Source organism: Pocillopora damicornis, chromosome 2 (genome assembly GCF_964200805.1).
Source record: "Pocillopora damicornis chromosome 2, jaPocDami1.2, whole genome shotgun sequence".
NCBI lineage: Eukaryota > Metazoa > Cnidaria > Anthozoa > Scleractinia > Pocilloporidae > Pocillopora > Pocillopora damicornis.
Genome location: NC_142671.1, coordinates 13,984,117 through 14,001,587, shown reverse-complemented (window position 1 = coordinate 14,001,587; position 17,471 = coordinate 13,984,117). Strand labels below are relative to the sequence as shown.

The 17,471-nt window shown below is 38.1% G+C and overlaps 2 protein-coding genes and 3 pseudogenes across 2 annotated transcripts; 2 read left to right on the top strand and 3 right to left on the bottom strand.

The window, feature by feature from the left end:
* Window positions 1–1,345: 1,345 nt before the first annotated feature.
* LOC149049994 (QRFP-like peptide receptor) lies at window positions 1,346–3,790 on the top strand (annotated as a pseudogene).
* Window positions 3,791–4,793: 1,003 nt separating this feature from the next.
* Window positions 4,794–6,266, bottom strand: LOC149049993 (octopamine receptor beta-2R-like; annotated as a pseudogene).
* Window positions 6,267–7,461: 1,195 nt separating this feature from the next.
* Window positions 7,462–8,891, bottom strand: LOC113674787 (octopamine receptor beta-2R). The gene has a single exon (XM_089197721.1). It carries the CDS (start codon window positions 8,781–8,783, stop codon window positions 7,881–7,883), a length of 903 nt encoding a protein of 300 aa, XP_089053847.1. The 5' UTR covers window positions 8,784–8,891; the 3' UTR covers window positions 7,462–7,880.
* A 2,889-nt stretch (window positions 8,892–11,780) lies between these two features.
* On the bottom strand, window positions 11,781–12,772 carry LOC113674791 (octopamine receptor beta-2R-like; annotated as a pseudogene).
* Window positions 12,773–14,956: 2,184 nt separating this feature from the next.
* On the top strand, window positions 14,957–15,780 carry LOC113674784 (uncharacterized). The gene is made up of 2 exons (XM_089191970.1): window positions 14,957–15,111; window positions 15,198–15,780. Exons 1-2 carry the CDS (start codon window positions 14,957–14,959, stop codon window positions 15,778–15,780), a joined length of 738 nt encoding a protein of 245 aa, XP_089048096.1.
* Window positions 15,781–17,471: the final 1,691 nt, after the last annotated feature.

Here is a 17,471-nt window from a genome sequence, read left to right as displayed (position 1 = left end):
AAGAAACACAACTATAGCACAAGTCTGTCATTTTAAAACTTAGTTAAGACTAAACAGAACGATAATGATAAAAGTAGTAATGGTAATATTAATAACAGTAATAATTAATAATTTAATAATTTATAGACTTATATCACGCAATTATTAATATAAGAATTTTCAATTGCACATTACAATTAAATGTTAAAAATTCAACCCCTACATAGATATGAAAAACTAAAAATTAAAAAAATTTAAAAATAAAAAATAAATAAATAAATAAATAAAAAATGATCACTGAGAAAATGTAAGAATATGAAATTAGATACAAAGAATTAAAAAGCTTTGACAAATAAAAAAGTCTTAATGGCCTTCTTAAACTTGTTTAAAGATTGGGTGTTTCTGATAGAGCCCGGAAGAACGTTCCACGATTTAGGGGCGGCGGCATGGAAAGATCGATCGCCGAGCGTGGTGAGTGTTTTACCTTGCAAGGAGCAAGGAGTAAGCCGTCATTGGAACGGAAATCATATCATATCTCCGTCTCTAAAAGAAATTAGCTCACTTATGTAGGCCGGGGCAAGACCATGTATTGCTTTAAAAGTAATTAAGATAATTTTAAAAATTATGCGATATTTTACAGGCAGCCAGTGTAATGATTTGAGCAGAGGTGTGATATGACAAAATCTGCTCTCCTGGAATATCAGGCGTGCAGCTGCATTCTGGACTCTCTGTAATTTGTGAAGATGGCACTCAGGAACTCCAAATAGGAGGCTGTTACAATAGTCCAAGCGACTAGATATAAAGGCATGAATAAGTGTCTCCGTGCATTATTTTGTTGAATATTTTCTAATTCTTCTAATGTTACAAAGATAGTAAAACGCTGCAGAGCAAGTCTTGGTGATATGATCAACCATAGATAGGTTTGAGTCAAACCAGACTCCAAGGTTTTAGACAGGAGAGTGCGGAGCTATATTTACTTTGCCAACTTTAATGTGTCCAATATCAACAGTGAAAAAAAGCAATGCTTGTATAGCACCTATATGATAAAAAGCAACATATTGTGAATGATTACGTCAGCTATGCATCTGCTCTCCAATAGATGATAAGCAAGAACAAATCGAGATACATGTACAATTCAGATTATCATATAAACAGTGTCATCCGGCGAATAAAGTGGGAGTCTGACAGTATGTCCCGAAAAGATGATTTACGTTGATCTCGTTTATATATATTTAAGGTTGAGATATCGATAGCTCTATCTCTGAAAGATTAAAGATACCTGGAAATAAAAAATTATTGGTATTGGAGCTAAGGTCGGCGATAGATCGATTTCCTAGGTTTAGTTTACAAGATGCGGATTTAGGCCCGTAAAGTTCTTGGGTCATTTTAGAGATGGGCTCCAGGAGTAAGCTGCATGCTGAACTTTGATACAGACGCGTACACGAAAATAAATCGATTCCAAAAGCTTTGACAACTTTAGAGTCGCATCTACCTAGTCTCTCGCGGAAGGAAATTGACGGGAAAATACACATATCTACCTACAGATCTACAATAGGAATGAGAAGAGTGTTGGTTTTGCTTCGATGCGGCTACATGCTACAGAAAGAATGATGGAAAAACTGCAGTTTATGAGGGAGCAGTTCGACAGACATACATCTTTTGAACTGATTCTAGTTATCTATCCTCTGAGGGAGGGTTTAGTTTTTTAAAAAAATAACCTGACAATTATGCCCTTTCTTTCCCATTATTTGAACTATAGGAAACGAAAGATAGACTTTCCAGATAATTTATACTGATATCTTAATTAGGGGTGAAAGGGTTAAAGAAAAGTTATGAGTTTCAAGTTCATTTGTCCTTAATGGGAGAGTTGACTGACAAAAAATATGAAGATGTCATTGATAGCACGATCGATTTTGTACATTGGTTTCGAATGATGACTACAAATTTCACGCCCTGAGGACTCCTTAAAATCACGTAGAGCCTGGTATTGTGGATAGCAGCTGATTTCTGATACAAGAAACCGTTATTACCGACTTATGTCTGCATAGTTGGAGTTGATATCTGCATTCTCGCGAGGAGATCTTAAAGCCGGAGCGCCGCAGCAGGTGTCTTCGTCCTTTATTATTACGGTCTCGATCAGTAATATCACTATTAGCAATATTTTCTGTCTCTTCAATATCAACATCAGCGTTATGTCAGACTTAAAAGAGTCCGGTGTTCAGATCTTCTTAGCAGCTTCTTATTAATCAATTTCGAAAACGTTTCCTTTTAATTACAAATTAGTGCAAGTTAGAGTTGGATCGAGGCACGCTTTTCGTCCACAAATGATGGCCAAAGTTGACCCAAACAGAACGAATTCCACTGAGAGAGATCCATGTCCTTTTGAGCCTTACACGTCAACAGAGAAAGCCTTCCAGTGTATAGCTTACTTCATCATCATGTTCGGCTCCTTCATCGGTAACTTGTTGGTCATATGCGTTGTCATTCTGAACAGACAAATGCGAACTGTCACGAATTATTTGATAGTAAATATGGCAGTGGCAAATCTCTTCATTACAACTTTCACTATGCCGGTTACTGTAAAAGCTCTCGCGACGGGACGCGGCATAAATTGGTCAAATGGTGTCTTGTACGATTTATTGTGCAAGATAATCCCATTCAGCCAAGCTATGTCGATCACAAGCTCTGTTTTGAGTTAGACAGTTATCGCTGTTGACCGCTTCTTAGCAGTAATGTACCCTATGAAGACGTTCGTGACTATTCAGAAAACGTACGGTGCAATAGCACTGATCTGGTTTGTGGGTATCTTGGCTAATTCACCGACGCTTTACGCCCAAAAAGTTGTGTACCTTGAACGCAGTCAAAGATGGACCTGCGTAGAGATATGGGAACCAGCTTTCATCGAAGGAGGATACAAAGCCTTTACAATCGTTCTGTTTGTGTTTTTTTATCTATTTCCTCTACTAACCATGTCAATTCTGTACAGCTGCGTCATTTACAAACTTTGGGTAAGAAAAGTACCGGGTAATCAAACTTCCGAAAACCAGCAGCGATCGAACAAATCCCGAAAGAAAGTCTTGAAAATGCTTCTTGCCGTCGTAATTCTTTTTGCAGTGTGCTGGTTTCCAGTGTACATCACCCAATTTATCCGGTTCTTTGGCGAGGAGGACTTTCCCTGCGGTGCACCAAAGGCTTTGGCATTTATGGGCTATTCTTTGGGGCATGCTAACAGCGTCATTGATCCTGTCATTTATGCGATATTCAACTCTGACTTTCGAAAAGGATTTAGAAATGTTTTACTATGTCATTATTCACGGAGGAGCAGAGTTGCTCCGCAAGTCAACATAGGAACCGTAATTGGGAGGGAAAATTGTCACGTCGCTGATGCGATTGGCCTCCCACGTATTCGAACGCGGACATTTTAAGCTAAGATAGATCATTTCTAAGTTGTTTATCACATTATTCTTCGCTGAAGGATCCAGGACCAGGTTTCCACTTTGAAATCAGAAGTGTGATTTTAGTCAAAAAATAACGTTGATAATTCATAATAACTGCATAATGATAGATAAAACGGTACTTCAGGCGCGTAGCTACGACGGCTTTTGACTGAGTCAGTAGATGTGTGTGAAACGCTGTGTTCGATGATAGGCATATTCTAACAACAAACATTGATGTCCTTAGGGTGATATCATAAACTGCTAATGCTAGTATTAATTAAAACTGCCTGTACTGGTTTCAAATTGATGATTTTTCAGTAGCCTCTGTAAGCAATGAGTTGACGATAGCAGCTGGTTTTAGCAATAAACGAGAAGCTAACACAATATGTTTTGTTGCGAAAAAAAATGCCTTATTCTCAATAAAATGAACTGGTTAAGGATTGAAATTTTCCTCAAGGACTGGTCCTTACTAATTGCATAAGAAGGGGGGGGGGGGGGGTCAGATTAGTTTTGGGGAGATCAAATAATTTTTTAGGGGAACGGAAGGAGATCAGTCGTCCTCAACAAAGTTTTAACCCTTCGTTGTAACTCCCAGACCAAATTTTTGATTCTCCTTAGTGTCAACCATACAATTCTCATAATGTTTATTTAGAGAATTAAGTATTGGATCATTTAATTATCCCCAAATTGATAATTTTCTTCATTCTCATCTAGCTGATATTGTATTGATATTGTAAGGAGAAAATCTGCCTTGATCACCCATGGGAGTTTAGGGGTTAAGGGGAGACTATAGTAAATTGACTGCCAATGAGGGGGATCATCAGAATACTACAGTGTCTTATGAGTGGGGCGGAGGGAGGGGGGGAGAGATCTGGCAAATTCTATTGTGACACAAACAAAATCCCTTCACTTATTTCCACCCCTCCCCCTTACCCATAAAGAATGACCGTTTTCTTAAACTAATAAAAATACAAGCCATATTGATGAGATAAAAACACTTGACTTCAATTAAGATCAGAAGCAAAATTATATAACTTGTCTGTTGCCTGTAAAATAAATAAATCGCCTCGGTCTCATTACCTCTCTACAGAAATGCTAATGTATGCATAAAAACGAACTAGTAGAATCCAAAATAAATTACTGTTGCTGACAAGTGACAGAAAAAAAAAAAACTTTTCAGCGTCAATATGATCAAATAAAGAATAATAAAGAAGTTTTAAAGAGAAGTAGATATGACAAAAATGTCACGAAATAAAAGGTAAGAGGAAAATTGCCTTTTCGTGCTGGTCAGAAAGAACATAAAGCGATCTGACAAAAATGCTAATTTGAGCGAGTTGCGTCAAGCTCATGTCATGTGCAGCGAAATTCTGAGGGAAATTTTGACACAACATTAATAAAATTTTATTGTCGTCGCAGCGATGTTTACTTTACGTCCGATTCGCACTTTTTGCATCGTGTACATATCCATTGCGAAACTCTTCCGCCCTATTGAGTTGTATCCTCTTTACTACGGACGGAGAGATAATAATTAAACTGCATGATAATCTTTAAGTACTTAGTTATCGTAAGGGCTTCTTGCCACAAAAGAGCGAGTGAACGGCTGTAACTTTGAACGGACAAAAATTAAAAAAGCACTTGATCTCAACTGATATAAGACTAGATCTTGTTTAAGTGAAATTTATCATAGCATATACTCCAAAAATTGCACTTATAAAATTAATCAGTTGTGAGAGTGGTTTGGCAATACAAATCCATGTACAATGGGATGCGTTTCTTAAAATACGAAAAAAAACTTTGATTTAGCAAAAGCTCGCTCTTGATAAAATTATTCAATCCTTTCTTTTTTTTATCTCGTCCACTAAGTATGTAGTGATAGCCGCCAAAATCCACTACCCTGGATATCGATGGACCAATAGGATTCTGAGCTCTTTGAAAGAGTAGTACAAAGTTTGACTTTTTTCAGATCACACGCGTACATCGAATGCGTCGTTTTACCTCCTCTTTTATGTCCCTCTTCAACAGAGCTTAGGCAACAGGGTTGATGGCAGAGTTTAAAACAAGAAAAGGTATTTTATATTCTTGATCATTACAAGAAGTTTTCTCTGTATAGAGAAGATATACAAGACTACATCGCAAAGAGCATGAATTAGCTAAAAGAAACAAGCCAATAACAACCGCCATAATTTTCACGGCAGACTTCTCCTCGCTTTTGAATAAAAAATGATGATTGAAGTGGAGCTGTTTTGCTAAGATGCGGGCAGCTCGTTCGTGCTTATAAACGACACGTAACATTGACGCAAAACAAAAGAAAATTATATATATCCATGACAGTAGCGAGAAAAGAATTTGATTGTCATCAAAAACGAGCCAATTCAGTACAAAAGCAATACTAACGGCAATCGAACTCGCCGAAGAAAAAAAAAATCATGTGGGAAATTTGGCGGCGCTTCATTACCGTTAAGTACTTCAAAGGCTTTACAACAGCAATGTAGCGATCCATAACCAAACAACACAAGTTTGTCATAGAGGCATAACCAAAGAGCCACCTTAGATAATCCACTCTGTTGGCCAAAGGGGCTTTGGGATTACACCCACTTGTCTTCTCGCACACAAAAAGTGGAGGAAAAGTACTTAATCCAACGCAGAAATCCGCTACCGCAAGTGAGACTACAAAAGCGTTGGTTTTGGTTCGAAGCCGCCTTCTGCTGCAAACAAGGACGATGATGAATCCATTTCCGATTATGGTCAACATTGAGAGAGACCAGCCAAGAATCCAGAACCAAGTTTCCATCGAGCAATCAAAAAATTGTTCTACTCAAATAAAACCGTTTTAAAAAGACCTGTGATATCAACTGATGTAAGACTGTAATCCTTGAAGTACCTGGTAATTTTCATATTTAAAATTTACATTTCTATGTTTGATGACGTCAATTGTCGTGTCTTTTCACGTCTTATTTCAGTCTATATGAAAATTGTTAATTACCCGGAGGAGAAGTAACTGTCACGAAAAATCTGTCTTTAAAACACACATATTTTTCCCCCAAAGATTGATCTTCGTCTCTTTTAAGCTGAAATGGTTGATTCGTCTAAAGATAGATTTGAATACTGCATGCACATCATAAAACATTGCCGGGAAAAGGTAGATTCCCGAATAAAGTTTGGTCTTGCCTAACAGCTGTTAAGAAACGGTTAAAAGAGAGCTACAGGGCTATATCTTCCGCTATGGTCTTTTTGCCAGGGTATGTAAAAAACAACTTTTGTATAAGTTTATTCTCAGCTTAGACTGAATTTATACAACGAGGCAGTGCGAGCAGAGTAAGAAAGAGAATTTATAAAACGGCATTGAAAGAGACACAATGTCTGTGTCATTGAAAAGGAAGCTCTCTATTATTAATACAATACCTTCATAACGTTAACCATGAATTTGAATATTAATCAAAATCATCGCATCAGTTCTTATCTGAAAGGACTCGAAACCATCACAGTAAACATGATGTCTGCGGTGGCATGATAATTTTTGATGGCTACAGTAAGGAACTAATCTGTAAAGAAAGCCAACTAAGGGATTTGACAACCTGTCTCTGACAGCTTAAGGAAATTTTTAGGACTTCAGTTGTTGTGTCAAATACAATTGAAATTAAAAGTTATGATATGAGGAACGATGGAGAGATTACCAAGTTGGTTCAATGTGATAATGATGAAATGCATGATGATAGGAAAGTTATATTGCAATTGTTCAGACGTTGAAAGAGTTGTGCACGCTGTGTAATATGTTTTCATTTTTTGCCTTTTTTTAATTTTTTTAATTACAAAAGCTAGAGCACATTTCTTAGCTCATATTACCTGATACGCGACAAATTTCCCATGCTGTGTGAAAAACTTGATTTTACTGCAAAATGTAAAAAAATGGTCATGGGTGAAATGAAAAACAGAAGAATAGTTACAGTTGCAGAGGAGTTATCAGTTAGGGGACAGTTCGTAACTGCCTCTTTTGTCATCTTAGATCTAGCAAACAACAAATTCACAACTGATAACAACACACCTGTCACTGAAGGTGTAGAAGTTTATTATTTTTTTCCTTGTAGCATTTATGAACGTTCGAATTCTTATTGTGGGGGGTGCAGTCCAAATCAGCCACTGTCTGCCTTTGTTAAAATTGCATATCTAGAAGAAAATATTTACCTTCCTCTTGCATTTTGTCTGTTTAAATCATAATGGAAAACGTTTAGCAGCTGCAGATGAACACTCCCCCTTTGTTCTCATTCGGTCTTGCTTCCCGTCAGAGTTATTCTTCTACACTAACTGTTAGTATGAATATTCTCCCTAATGTATTCCATTTTAGCTCGGAATAGTGCATATCTGTTTGATTTGCATAAACTGTAAACTCTACAGAGTGAATCTTGTTATGGTTTAACAGCATTACTTTGTACTAAACGAGATGCGTGTCTGACATGATCAAAACTATTAATTTGGAAAAAGTCTTGAGTCATTAAGTGGTTCAATGTTGTTTCTCTTCTTCCAGATCACACAGCAAATGCATCGTTCTACTTCCTCTTTTATGTCCCTCTTGAAGAAAGCGTAAGCAACTGGGTTGATGGCAGAGTTTAAAACAAACAGAGGCAACTTGAATCTTTTATCATTACATGGTTGTTCGTCTTTCATTATGTATACAAGACTACATCGCAGATAGCATGCACAACAAACAAGAAACAGGCCAATAACAATGACCATCAATTTCACAGCCGACTTCTCCTCGTTTTTGCGCAAATATCGATGATTGAAGCGGAGTTGTTTTGCTAAGATACGGGCGGCTCGTTCGTGTTTATAAACAACATGAAACATTGAACCAAAGTAAAAAATAAGACTGCAGCACGACAGGATCTCTAAAATCATTAATATCCAAAAAGAAATTAAGAAAAGAGAACGATTGTCGTTAAAAACGAGCCACATTACCACATAGGGACAGACAAGAAGAATTGACAGTATCCAAGAAAGGAAAATCAACTGAGAAACACGTTTGCGTGTCATGAACAATAAGTATTTGAGAGGCTTCACAACAGCAATGAAGCGATCCAGGACTAAACTACCTAAGTTTGTTACAGACGCATATGTAAACAGCCACCTTAGATAATCCACCCTGTCGGCAAAAGGGGCTTCAGGATCGCATCCAGTTGTCTTCTCGCAGACAAAAAGTGAGGGAACAGCACTCAGCCCAACACAGAAATCCGCCACAGCAAGTGAAACGACAAACGCGTTGCTTTTAGTTCGAAGCCGCCGCCGTCTGCAAACAAGGAAGATGATAGATCCATTTCCAGCTATGGTTAAGATGGAAAGAGACCAGCCAAGAATCCAGAACCAGGTTTCCATTTAGGGGTTTTTGAATGACTTTACTTCGGCGAAAATACAGAAGATAACTTTTGATGATGAACTGATAGAAGACCCACCGATGAAGTTACTTGACTAAGGAACATTTTTATTGACACCTGTCATGAGCCTGTCAATAAAAGTGCTCAATTTGTTTGCCTTTACGTATGTAAAGTTACATATTTAATACAAAGCCTCTCCTGCCTCTTTATCTGCTTCACCCGTAACGTAAGATAACTAGCAGATTTTAGAACTCACTGTTCTCATTGTGGCTGATTTCATCTGAAAACGTGGGCACGAACTAAAAAACTGGCTTGTTCAGGCCAGAATTATTTCTTACTGAAAACCAGCTGACTGCAGCTTTAACGCAGTCAAATAGGTACCAGAACTTCTGACTAAAACTTCCGTGGCTCGGAATAAAAGTTATCCATATAGTCCAGAGCAGAAACACTTACCTTTCAGTACTCAGCTGCTGAAATTATGTAATTTAGTCTCCACTACACAACAAAAAACACAGTAGTGTACAACAAAGAAGTTTATTTAGGGAAGCCTGCCGAGAACCAACCCGAGGCACATATAGCCGGAGGCGTGCATACATACCTTCGCAACTGATCTACCATATACAATCCTGATATAAAGTCAATTCCTTACACATTCAAAATAGGTATACATTACTAACATGCACACTTCACCAAGTCGGGATTAACAGAGGTGGGCAACCGCTTACAAGGACATTACTACGGTTATACGGAGACCAGAAAAAACCTGCCAGAAAAAACCCCTTTTGGGGAAAAAATATGACAGGAAATCTGGGTAGGAACCATGGCCCACACTCAGAGCAGTTGGCAGCCCGTCCTACGAGGCTTCACAGTTAAAGAAAATCAGTTTTCAAACTAAAATAAATTTATCATCAGCCAGAGGTGAACAGTTGGTTCTGAGGCCTAGATGGACGCCACGTGCTATACTCCCCCTTATATACCACTGCATCATTACCCATGATGCTCGGGCCTAAGGCCCAGGCCTTGTCGTATCTCGTGCCGACAAAATATTTATTTCTGCCTTATTCGCAGACTCAATCGTCAGAAATACCATTTTTTTAATGTTTTCTTTTCTTCGTAGATCCTAAATACATTAACTCAGGATGTTTGAAAAAAAAAAGTTAAGTTTAACTGTTCTTTACGTCTAGAAAACAGATTGATGAGCGCTAAGGCAAGGATCAATAATAGGTAACTGAACATTTCTGGTTGAGGACAAGTTCATCCAAGGTTTTTAGTTCTGGTTTGAAGTGTTATGCATTATAGCTGCGTAGGATGAAAGAGTTAGAGTAGCACATAGGGACAGACAAGAAGAATTGACAGTATCCAAGAAAGGAAAATCAACTGAGAAACACGTTTGCGTGTCATGAACAATAACTATTTGAGAGGCTTCACAACAGCAATGTAGCGATCCAGGACTAAACTACATAAGTTTGTTATGGACGCGTACGTAAACAGCCATCTTAGATAATCCACCCTGTCGGCAAAAGGGGCTTCAGGGTCGCATCCAGTTGTCTTCTCGCAGACAAAAAGTGAGGGAACAGCACTCAGCCCAACACAGAAATTTGCCACAGCAAGTGAAACGAAAAATGCGTTGGTTTTGGTCCGAAGCCGCCGAGTTCAGCAAACAAGGAAAATGATAAATCCATTTCCAATTACGGTCACAATCGTAAGAGACCGGCCAAGAATCCAGAACCAGGTATCCATTTTTTAAACAAAGTTTGATTGTACACAGCTAGGTAAACTATCGACAAACTGTGAGGAAAAATTGATGTAAGACTTAGCGACCCCACAAGCTTTATAGCTTGACAATTATCGTTTTGAGATAAAGGATGTGATCGATTGAAGAATGACCGACTTGTATCAAATGAAAATTAAGTGGATAAACGCGCAATAAACTTAGTATTTTTTTAATCCCTGCTGTTCCTGTTTTTTCCTCCCACTTTATTATATGCAAAACTACACCTTTGAATTTTTTTATTGATGTTAGCTTGGGCTAATGATATAATCATTTACTGATGATTTCTACTCATTCATGAGCTATACTCATTTAACACGTGAATAATTTCAAAGGTGCAAGGCTGAATTAACCATCAGTTATTGGGGAATGGCAAAAAAAGTGAAGCTGTGGGTGTAAGGGTGAATTTCAAAGAGAATTTGAAACAGCTTCTCTTCAGGCACCTGAAAAATAACAAATTTAAAGCTAAAAATAGCAGGAAGAATTAAGCCAGCAAAACTCACGCAACATTTCAACGCAACATGTTGCAACATTGTTAAATCTAGTTGAAAGATGTTGTGTAGGAGCTGGCCAAACGCACGCAACATCTTGTAACATACAAAAATTTGACTATTTTCAAACTTGATTCAACTTGTTGCAACATGTTGCTACGGGGTGGCCAAACTTGTGCAACACGTTACGCGCAACAATGTTGCAAGATATTGCGTTTGACCAGGGCTTTATGCACTTGTCACTCAGGCAGTAAAATTTTTCACGGCTCAATTAGTAGTTGTTATATGCTTAAGGCATGATTTGCAAGGTTCGTCGTAACTTTAGGATCAATGACGACAGCGGACTAAAATATACTGAAGCCTTTCGTCATAGTGTCGCATGAATAACATCTCTTTTCTTTAGAGGAAGACGACGCAAGAGAAAACCCAATAGAAGCACAATTTTGCCTGTCGTTAAACTAAACGCGTTGAAGTTGCAAACTCTTCGCAACACACGCTTGTGCGGTAAAGAATTTTAAAGGGTACCTTAAGATACACACGCAACTAAATATAACTGTTACACAAACTCGAATGAGGTACACTAGAAAGGAAAGGGAAACAGTTAGAGATGGAAAAGATCACTGAGGTGTTTAACAACAAATTGGAGAACAAAAGGCAGCCTTTTTTTTAGAAGTGATCTTGGAATACAATTTTGTTTTCTTCCATGATTATCAACGCCTATTGACAAACCAGTAATGAAAGCTTAAAAAACAAATTTTGCGGATTTCTTTGATTAGCTGAAAAAGTTGCATTACTTTATCTAGATGACGCAGAAAATACATTTTGTCATCTCCTTCTTTATATCCCGCTTGAAGAAGGCGTACGCAATGGGGTTAATAGCAGAGTTTTAAACAAGAAGGGGTATTTTATATTCTTCATCATCGCATGTTTTTCCCGTTTTAAAAAATAATATATAACCACATCGTAAAGCAAATGTGTTCGCCAGAAGGAAAACTCCTATAATGATTGCCATCGTTTTAACTGCAGATTTCTCCTGGATCTTGAACAGAAATCGATGATTAAAGTGGAGCTGCTTTGTTAAGACACGAGCTGCTCGCTCGTGCTTGTTAACAACAAGTAAAATTAAAGCGAAGCAAAAGATCAGACCACAGCATGGCAAAAAAGCCAAAAAAATTATGTTCATCGAAATGATTATGTCATATAGTGAACATTGGCTTGGACAGAGCTGATCCATTTTGAAAAAAGCCAAAGCAGTAATAACTGGAATCGCCCAAGAGGTGAAAATCACCAGGAAAACGCGGCGACGCTTCATAAAAGTCAAATATTTGAAAGGCATTACAACGGCGACATACAGCTCCAGGACTAAAGTACACAGGTTTACTACTGAGGCGAATGGGAATAAGTTCCTCAAGTCGTTAGATAACCCGTTATAATCGCCTTCTTCCTGGCAGAAGATCAATGAAGGTACAGTGCTCAATCCAACAAAGAAATCCGCCACTGCAAGAGAAACGATGAACGCGTTGGTTTTGGTTCGGAGCCGCCGTCTGCTGCAAACAAGGAAGATAAAGGATCCATTTCCACTTATGGTCAGAATGGAGAGAGACCAGCCAAGAATCCAAAACCAAGTTTCCATTTTTTATCTGCTTTAGCGATTTTTTTTTATTACAGAGATAAACTGTCAAGAATCGTACATGGAACAACTGAAGAAAGATCGCAATCCTGAGGCAGCTGTTGAATTCTTCTCTATGTAGGTGTATATCGGAGAGCCATCATGACGCCTCTTGTCAGTCTCTTTAATGACGGTGGAGACACTCTTCCTGTTCTAAAAATATAATTTCGTTGAAACTCAACTTCCTTCTTCTGGAAAAAGTGTGCCGCGTTAATGATCTTTACTAAGTGGTCTCGGCCTCAACGCAAGTTGGAATGAACGTTTTCGATGTCCTACGTTTGCAATGATTTCATCATAACGGCTCTGTCTTGAAATATCATTGTGAATCCAAAACCAAGTTTTTATTTTGTAATAAGAGTAGTTTTACTCATATAACTTTCCAGAGACTTGTCATGGACAAATAATCAGAAGTTATTATTCGTGTAATAGACACCAACATCTTTTACTCCTGCCATCAAATGCAGGTGGAGACAGTGTTCTTCAAGATCTATTTGGAAGAGAATTGTTATGGAAAATTAAACTCATGTTTGCGTTAAATTTAGCATCCTCATAACATACAATGAGTCCGCCTTATGTATTAGCATATAACAGCAGCTAAACTCTATACAGAGAACTTTTTATTTATTTTTAAACTAAAGAATATTAACTGTGAGCGGAACTTGTGACCCATTATTGTTTTTTTTCAGTCTATTTTTAATTTTGCACCACGCTGGGAAGTTATTCCTTTCCATAATTCGAATGATAATGCGGATAACGGTCTCGATATCGAGAGAGATGTTTTTCTTCTTGTCACGAGCGTGGGACAAAGAAAAAAATTCTGAGTCCCCATGAGGAATCGACCCTCAGACCTTCGGATTCCGCGCTCTGATGCTCTACCACTGAGCTACAGATACTCCACGGTGAGGATGGGGTTTTATGAAGTTCATGAATGACACGCGTCCTGCATACTGCCAGGATTAGCAATGTCGATAGCGTAACGTTTGTAGATAGAAATAAGAGATGGTAAGTTTTGAGCTCGGTAAAGAAATAGAGAAAGATATTCTTCCTCTTGTCATATCTTGTCGATATCACCTTTTGTTGCAGTTTCCGGTGTTTAAAATTTAAACGAGTTTTTAAAAATTGTTACTGCTCATTATTGAAACAAATTTCTAAATGTTTTCCTCATGCACCATGCGAATACTTACCTTCAGTGATTTATAGACACACAGATGTATGAATCATATTCTCTTGTTCTTGAATGTTTATAAGTCCTTTAGCAGCAGGATGGGAATATTTGCATTACATCAATCCTCATTGCCTAAATTAGTAGTGAATTCGCAGAAACAGAAATATTTTGAAAGTTACATATCAAAACTGCACTGGAAAAAGAACAATTACCATCATGCTGACATCCATGACTATGTCTACGTACCAAATACAAACCTTTGGACCTCAGGATTGATGAGATGAAAAAGAATTCTCCTTAGACATTATTATGAAAGATATGATCTACTCTCCTCATCATGCACACACCGTAAGCAAATCCCTAATCTTATTTATGGACTTTTAACTCGTGGAACATAGCTGAAGACAGTTGAGAAGACGTTTGTCCAAGTTTTGCATTTCTGGATTGACATGTTAAACGATATGGCTGCGTAGGATGAAATAGTTGTTTTTATTAATTGGCTCAGTGCGGTTTCTTTTCTGACACATGACACAGCAAATATACCGTGTTATCTCCATGTTTATGTCTCCCTTGAAGACGGCATAAGCGAAGGGTTAACGACAGATTTCAATACAAGAAAGGGTATTTTATATTCTTGATCATCACACGACAACAAGATCAAACCTAGGCACAAACAGCCACCTAGGATCTACGGCTTACCTAAGATACACAACGCACCGTTAGGACCAATTGTATCATGTATTAACACCTTTGCTTACGATCTGTCAGCATACCTGGCCATTATCCTTGACAGGCAAGTCAGACTACTCAGTTATTAACTCTACGCACATCGCGTCAACCATCAGACACGAGAAAGTACATGATAACGAGATCATGGTATCTTTTGACATAGAATCGTTGTTTACAAACGTAACGATAGAGGATACAGTTCAAGCCGCTTGACGAAAAATAGAGAACGACAGCGATCTTGCTCACAAACTTAACACCTACGCAAATTGCCGACCTCTTGAATTTCGTCTTAAGATCGACATGTTTCCAATACAACGGGTCGATTTATGAACAGCAAGAAGGAGCAACTATGGGAAGCCCTGTTTCCGTTGTTACAGCTGACATCTACATGGAAGAATTTGAAGAACAGGCAATAGCAAATGCGACTTGCAAACCTAAGATCTGGAAACGATATGAGGATGACACTTTCACAGTCTTAGACCGGAACCATGTCAACGGCTTTTTGTAACATCTAAACAGTGAACAGCCTATCATTCGTTTTACCATGGAAATCGAGAAGGATAACACCATTCCTTTTCTCGACACAACAGTTACAAGGGACTTCTCAGTACCGCTGTCCACAGAAAGCCCACCCACTTTGACCAGTACCTAGCCTATGATTCACACCACCCTCAGTCAGTGAAGTGTGGTATTGTTAAGTGTCTTTACGACCGAACCAAACACCTCACAACGAAACCGTCAGTTATCTCTAAGGAAAAGAAACACCAGTTATCAGTTCTTGTTTCTAATGGTTATCCCTCTTCATTTGTACGAAAACTCGCAAAGACAACAAGAGTAACAGCCAATAAAAAACCCGCGCAGGAATTTAAATCTACTGGCGTTCTCCCTTACATAAAAGGTGTGTCAGAGGTTCTTCGCCGCTGCCTACAACATGAAGGTATACGGACCGTTTTCAAGTCTGACACAATATTTAGGTCTCATTTAGTACGACCTAAAGACGCCCTGGAACCAACAAAACAAAACGGTGTCGTTTGCAAGATCCCATGTGAATGCGGCAAAGTGTACATCGGGGAAACAGGGAGATCAATGCGAGATTGGATAAATGAACATGACAGAGACATACGGTTTGCTCGTACTCAGACCTCTGCGGGAAAAAAAGAGGAACAAAGTTAAGCGTATCTCCTCGTTCGTCATCTGACATAAAGAAAAGAATGAATTCTAGGCTGGAAACATTAAGAGTAAGTCAATAACTTGTCATATAAGAAGCAGCCCTTTAAAAAATAAAGATACGCACAGGAAAAAACGTTGAGCAAATTTTGCAAAACGCGTCTTTTGAAAGCTTTTTAGGATAAAAGACAACAGAGGTATTCAAGGGCGAAATGGACTATTTTACGCACGCGAAACAGTTATCAAGGAGGATGGGTAAGAACATGTTATATCCTGATTGAAAAATATTTTGCTTTGCTCATATTGAAAATTGCATCAAAAATACTCTCGACACGCGGTTTTTGCGAGGCAATCGATTATATTCTTAGTTGTGTTTAATCGAGCCTTTGGTTTGCTTTCTGTACATAACATGTTCAAAACCGAACGTTTTTCGCCCTGTTAAACTCCCTTTACCTTAGCTACTAAGAAAACACAGTAATCCAACTTCCTTTAACTCCATATTTCTCAGTTGGGCCTGCACACTTCTAAGACCAGCTACTAAACACAGCAAATTGAATGTCTCTTTTCAAAGGGAGAAATTATTTATTTTCAAACCAAGTCACCCGAGCTATAAAATGACAAAACGATCGATTGAACTATCCTAATTTGCAAGTCAATGGTGACAGATATAATTTCAGCATGACCAGAAGCATTTTATTTCTCTTGTCACCCGAAAAATTCTACTTCTAAAAGTACTTCTACTGAAGTTTGGCAGACGTAATTAATTTGAACCACAACGAGTGCATGTCTAACAAAATAATCAATCACAATGAGATGAAAACGTTCTGAAAAAATGTCTTAAATACGCATGATTCATACACAGAAAATCTTGCTGGATAAGTTCTTCCTTTGACAGGTTAAAACGGTTCAATAACGTGAAAACGATTTACTTATAATCCGAACTTAATTCGATTGTAAAAGCTTCACTGATTAAAAAAACTAAATTTCTAACTCTCTCAAAATTCCACCGGTGGTTTTCCAAGGAAACTTTTTGGTTATCAGTGAACACTTGGCTTCGTAAGACTTTTCTGAATTTGCTCGTTGTGGGGCATTGTTAAAAAACTCTTCCTAGGACAAAACGACAAGTAAGCGGCAAATGATCCAAGGAACGAATGCGGAAGGTGTTTTTAAACGCATATCAGTTGTCCAACTTGATTGTTCAAAGTCTCAAAGATGCAGTTCACGGCACAAGACAAAAAAAATTAAGCCAACCATTTATTTCGATTGTTTTTCCTTTTTTTAGTCCAAGAAAAAAAACAAATCATAGTAAGTTAACTAAAATAATCGTATTCACGTTTGCGAACGACAAAATCCATACAGCACTAGTACCATGTTTCACCCGCTTTCCGTTGTATACACCACCGCTTAACCATTAATTAAGTCCGCAAATAAACACGTTCTGCATACGCCAAGTTAACGGTTCATCACGCATCTCAGAGCATATCTGTTTGACTCAGTATCTCCCCATGTTCATTTAAGTAAGACCTTAATGTTTGATTCAAGATTTAACAATGATACCGAAGAGATAAATTTGGCGCTAGTCCAGTCTTAAAGGTTTAGGATTAACTCATTAATTCAAAATTTGGTTGTTTGTTATGCAGGATAGAATTATCTCTTCCAGTAAACCAACTGATCTCAACCGACATCAGCATCAGAAC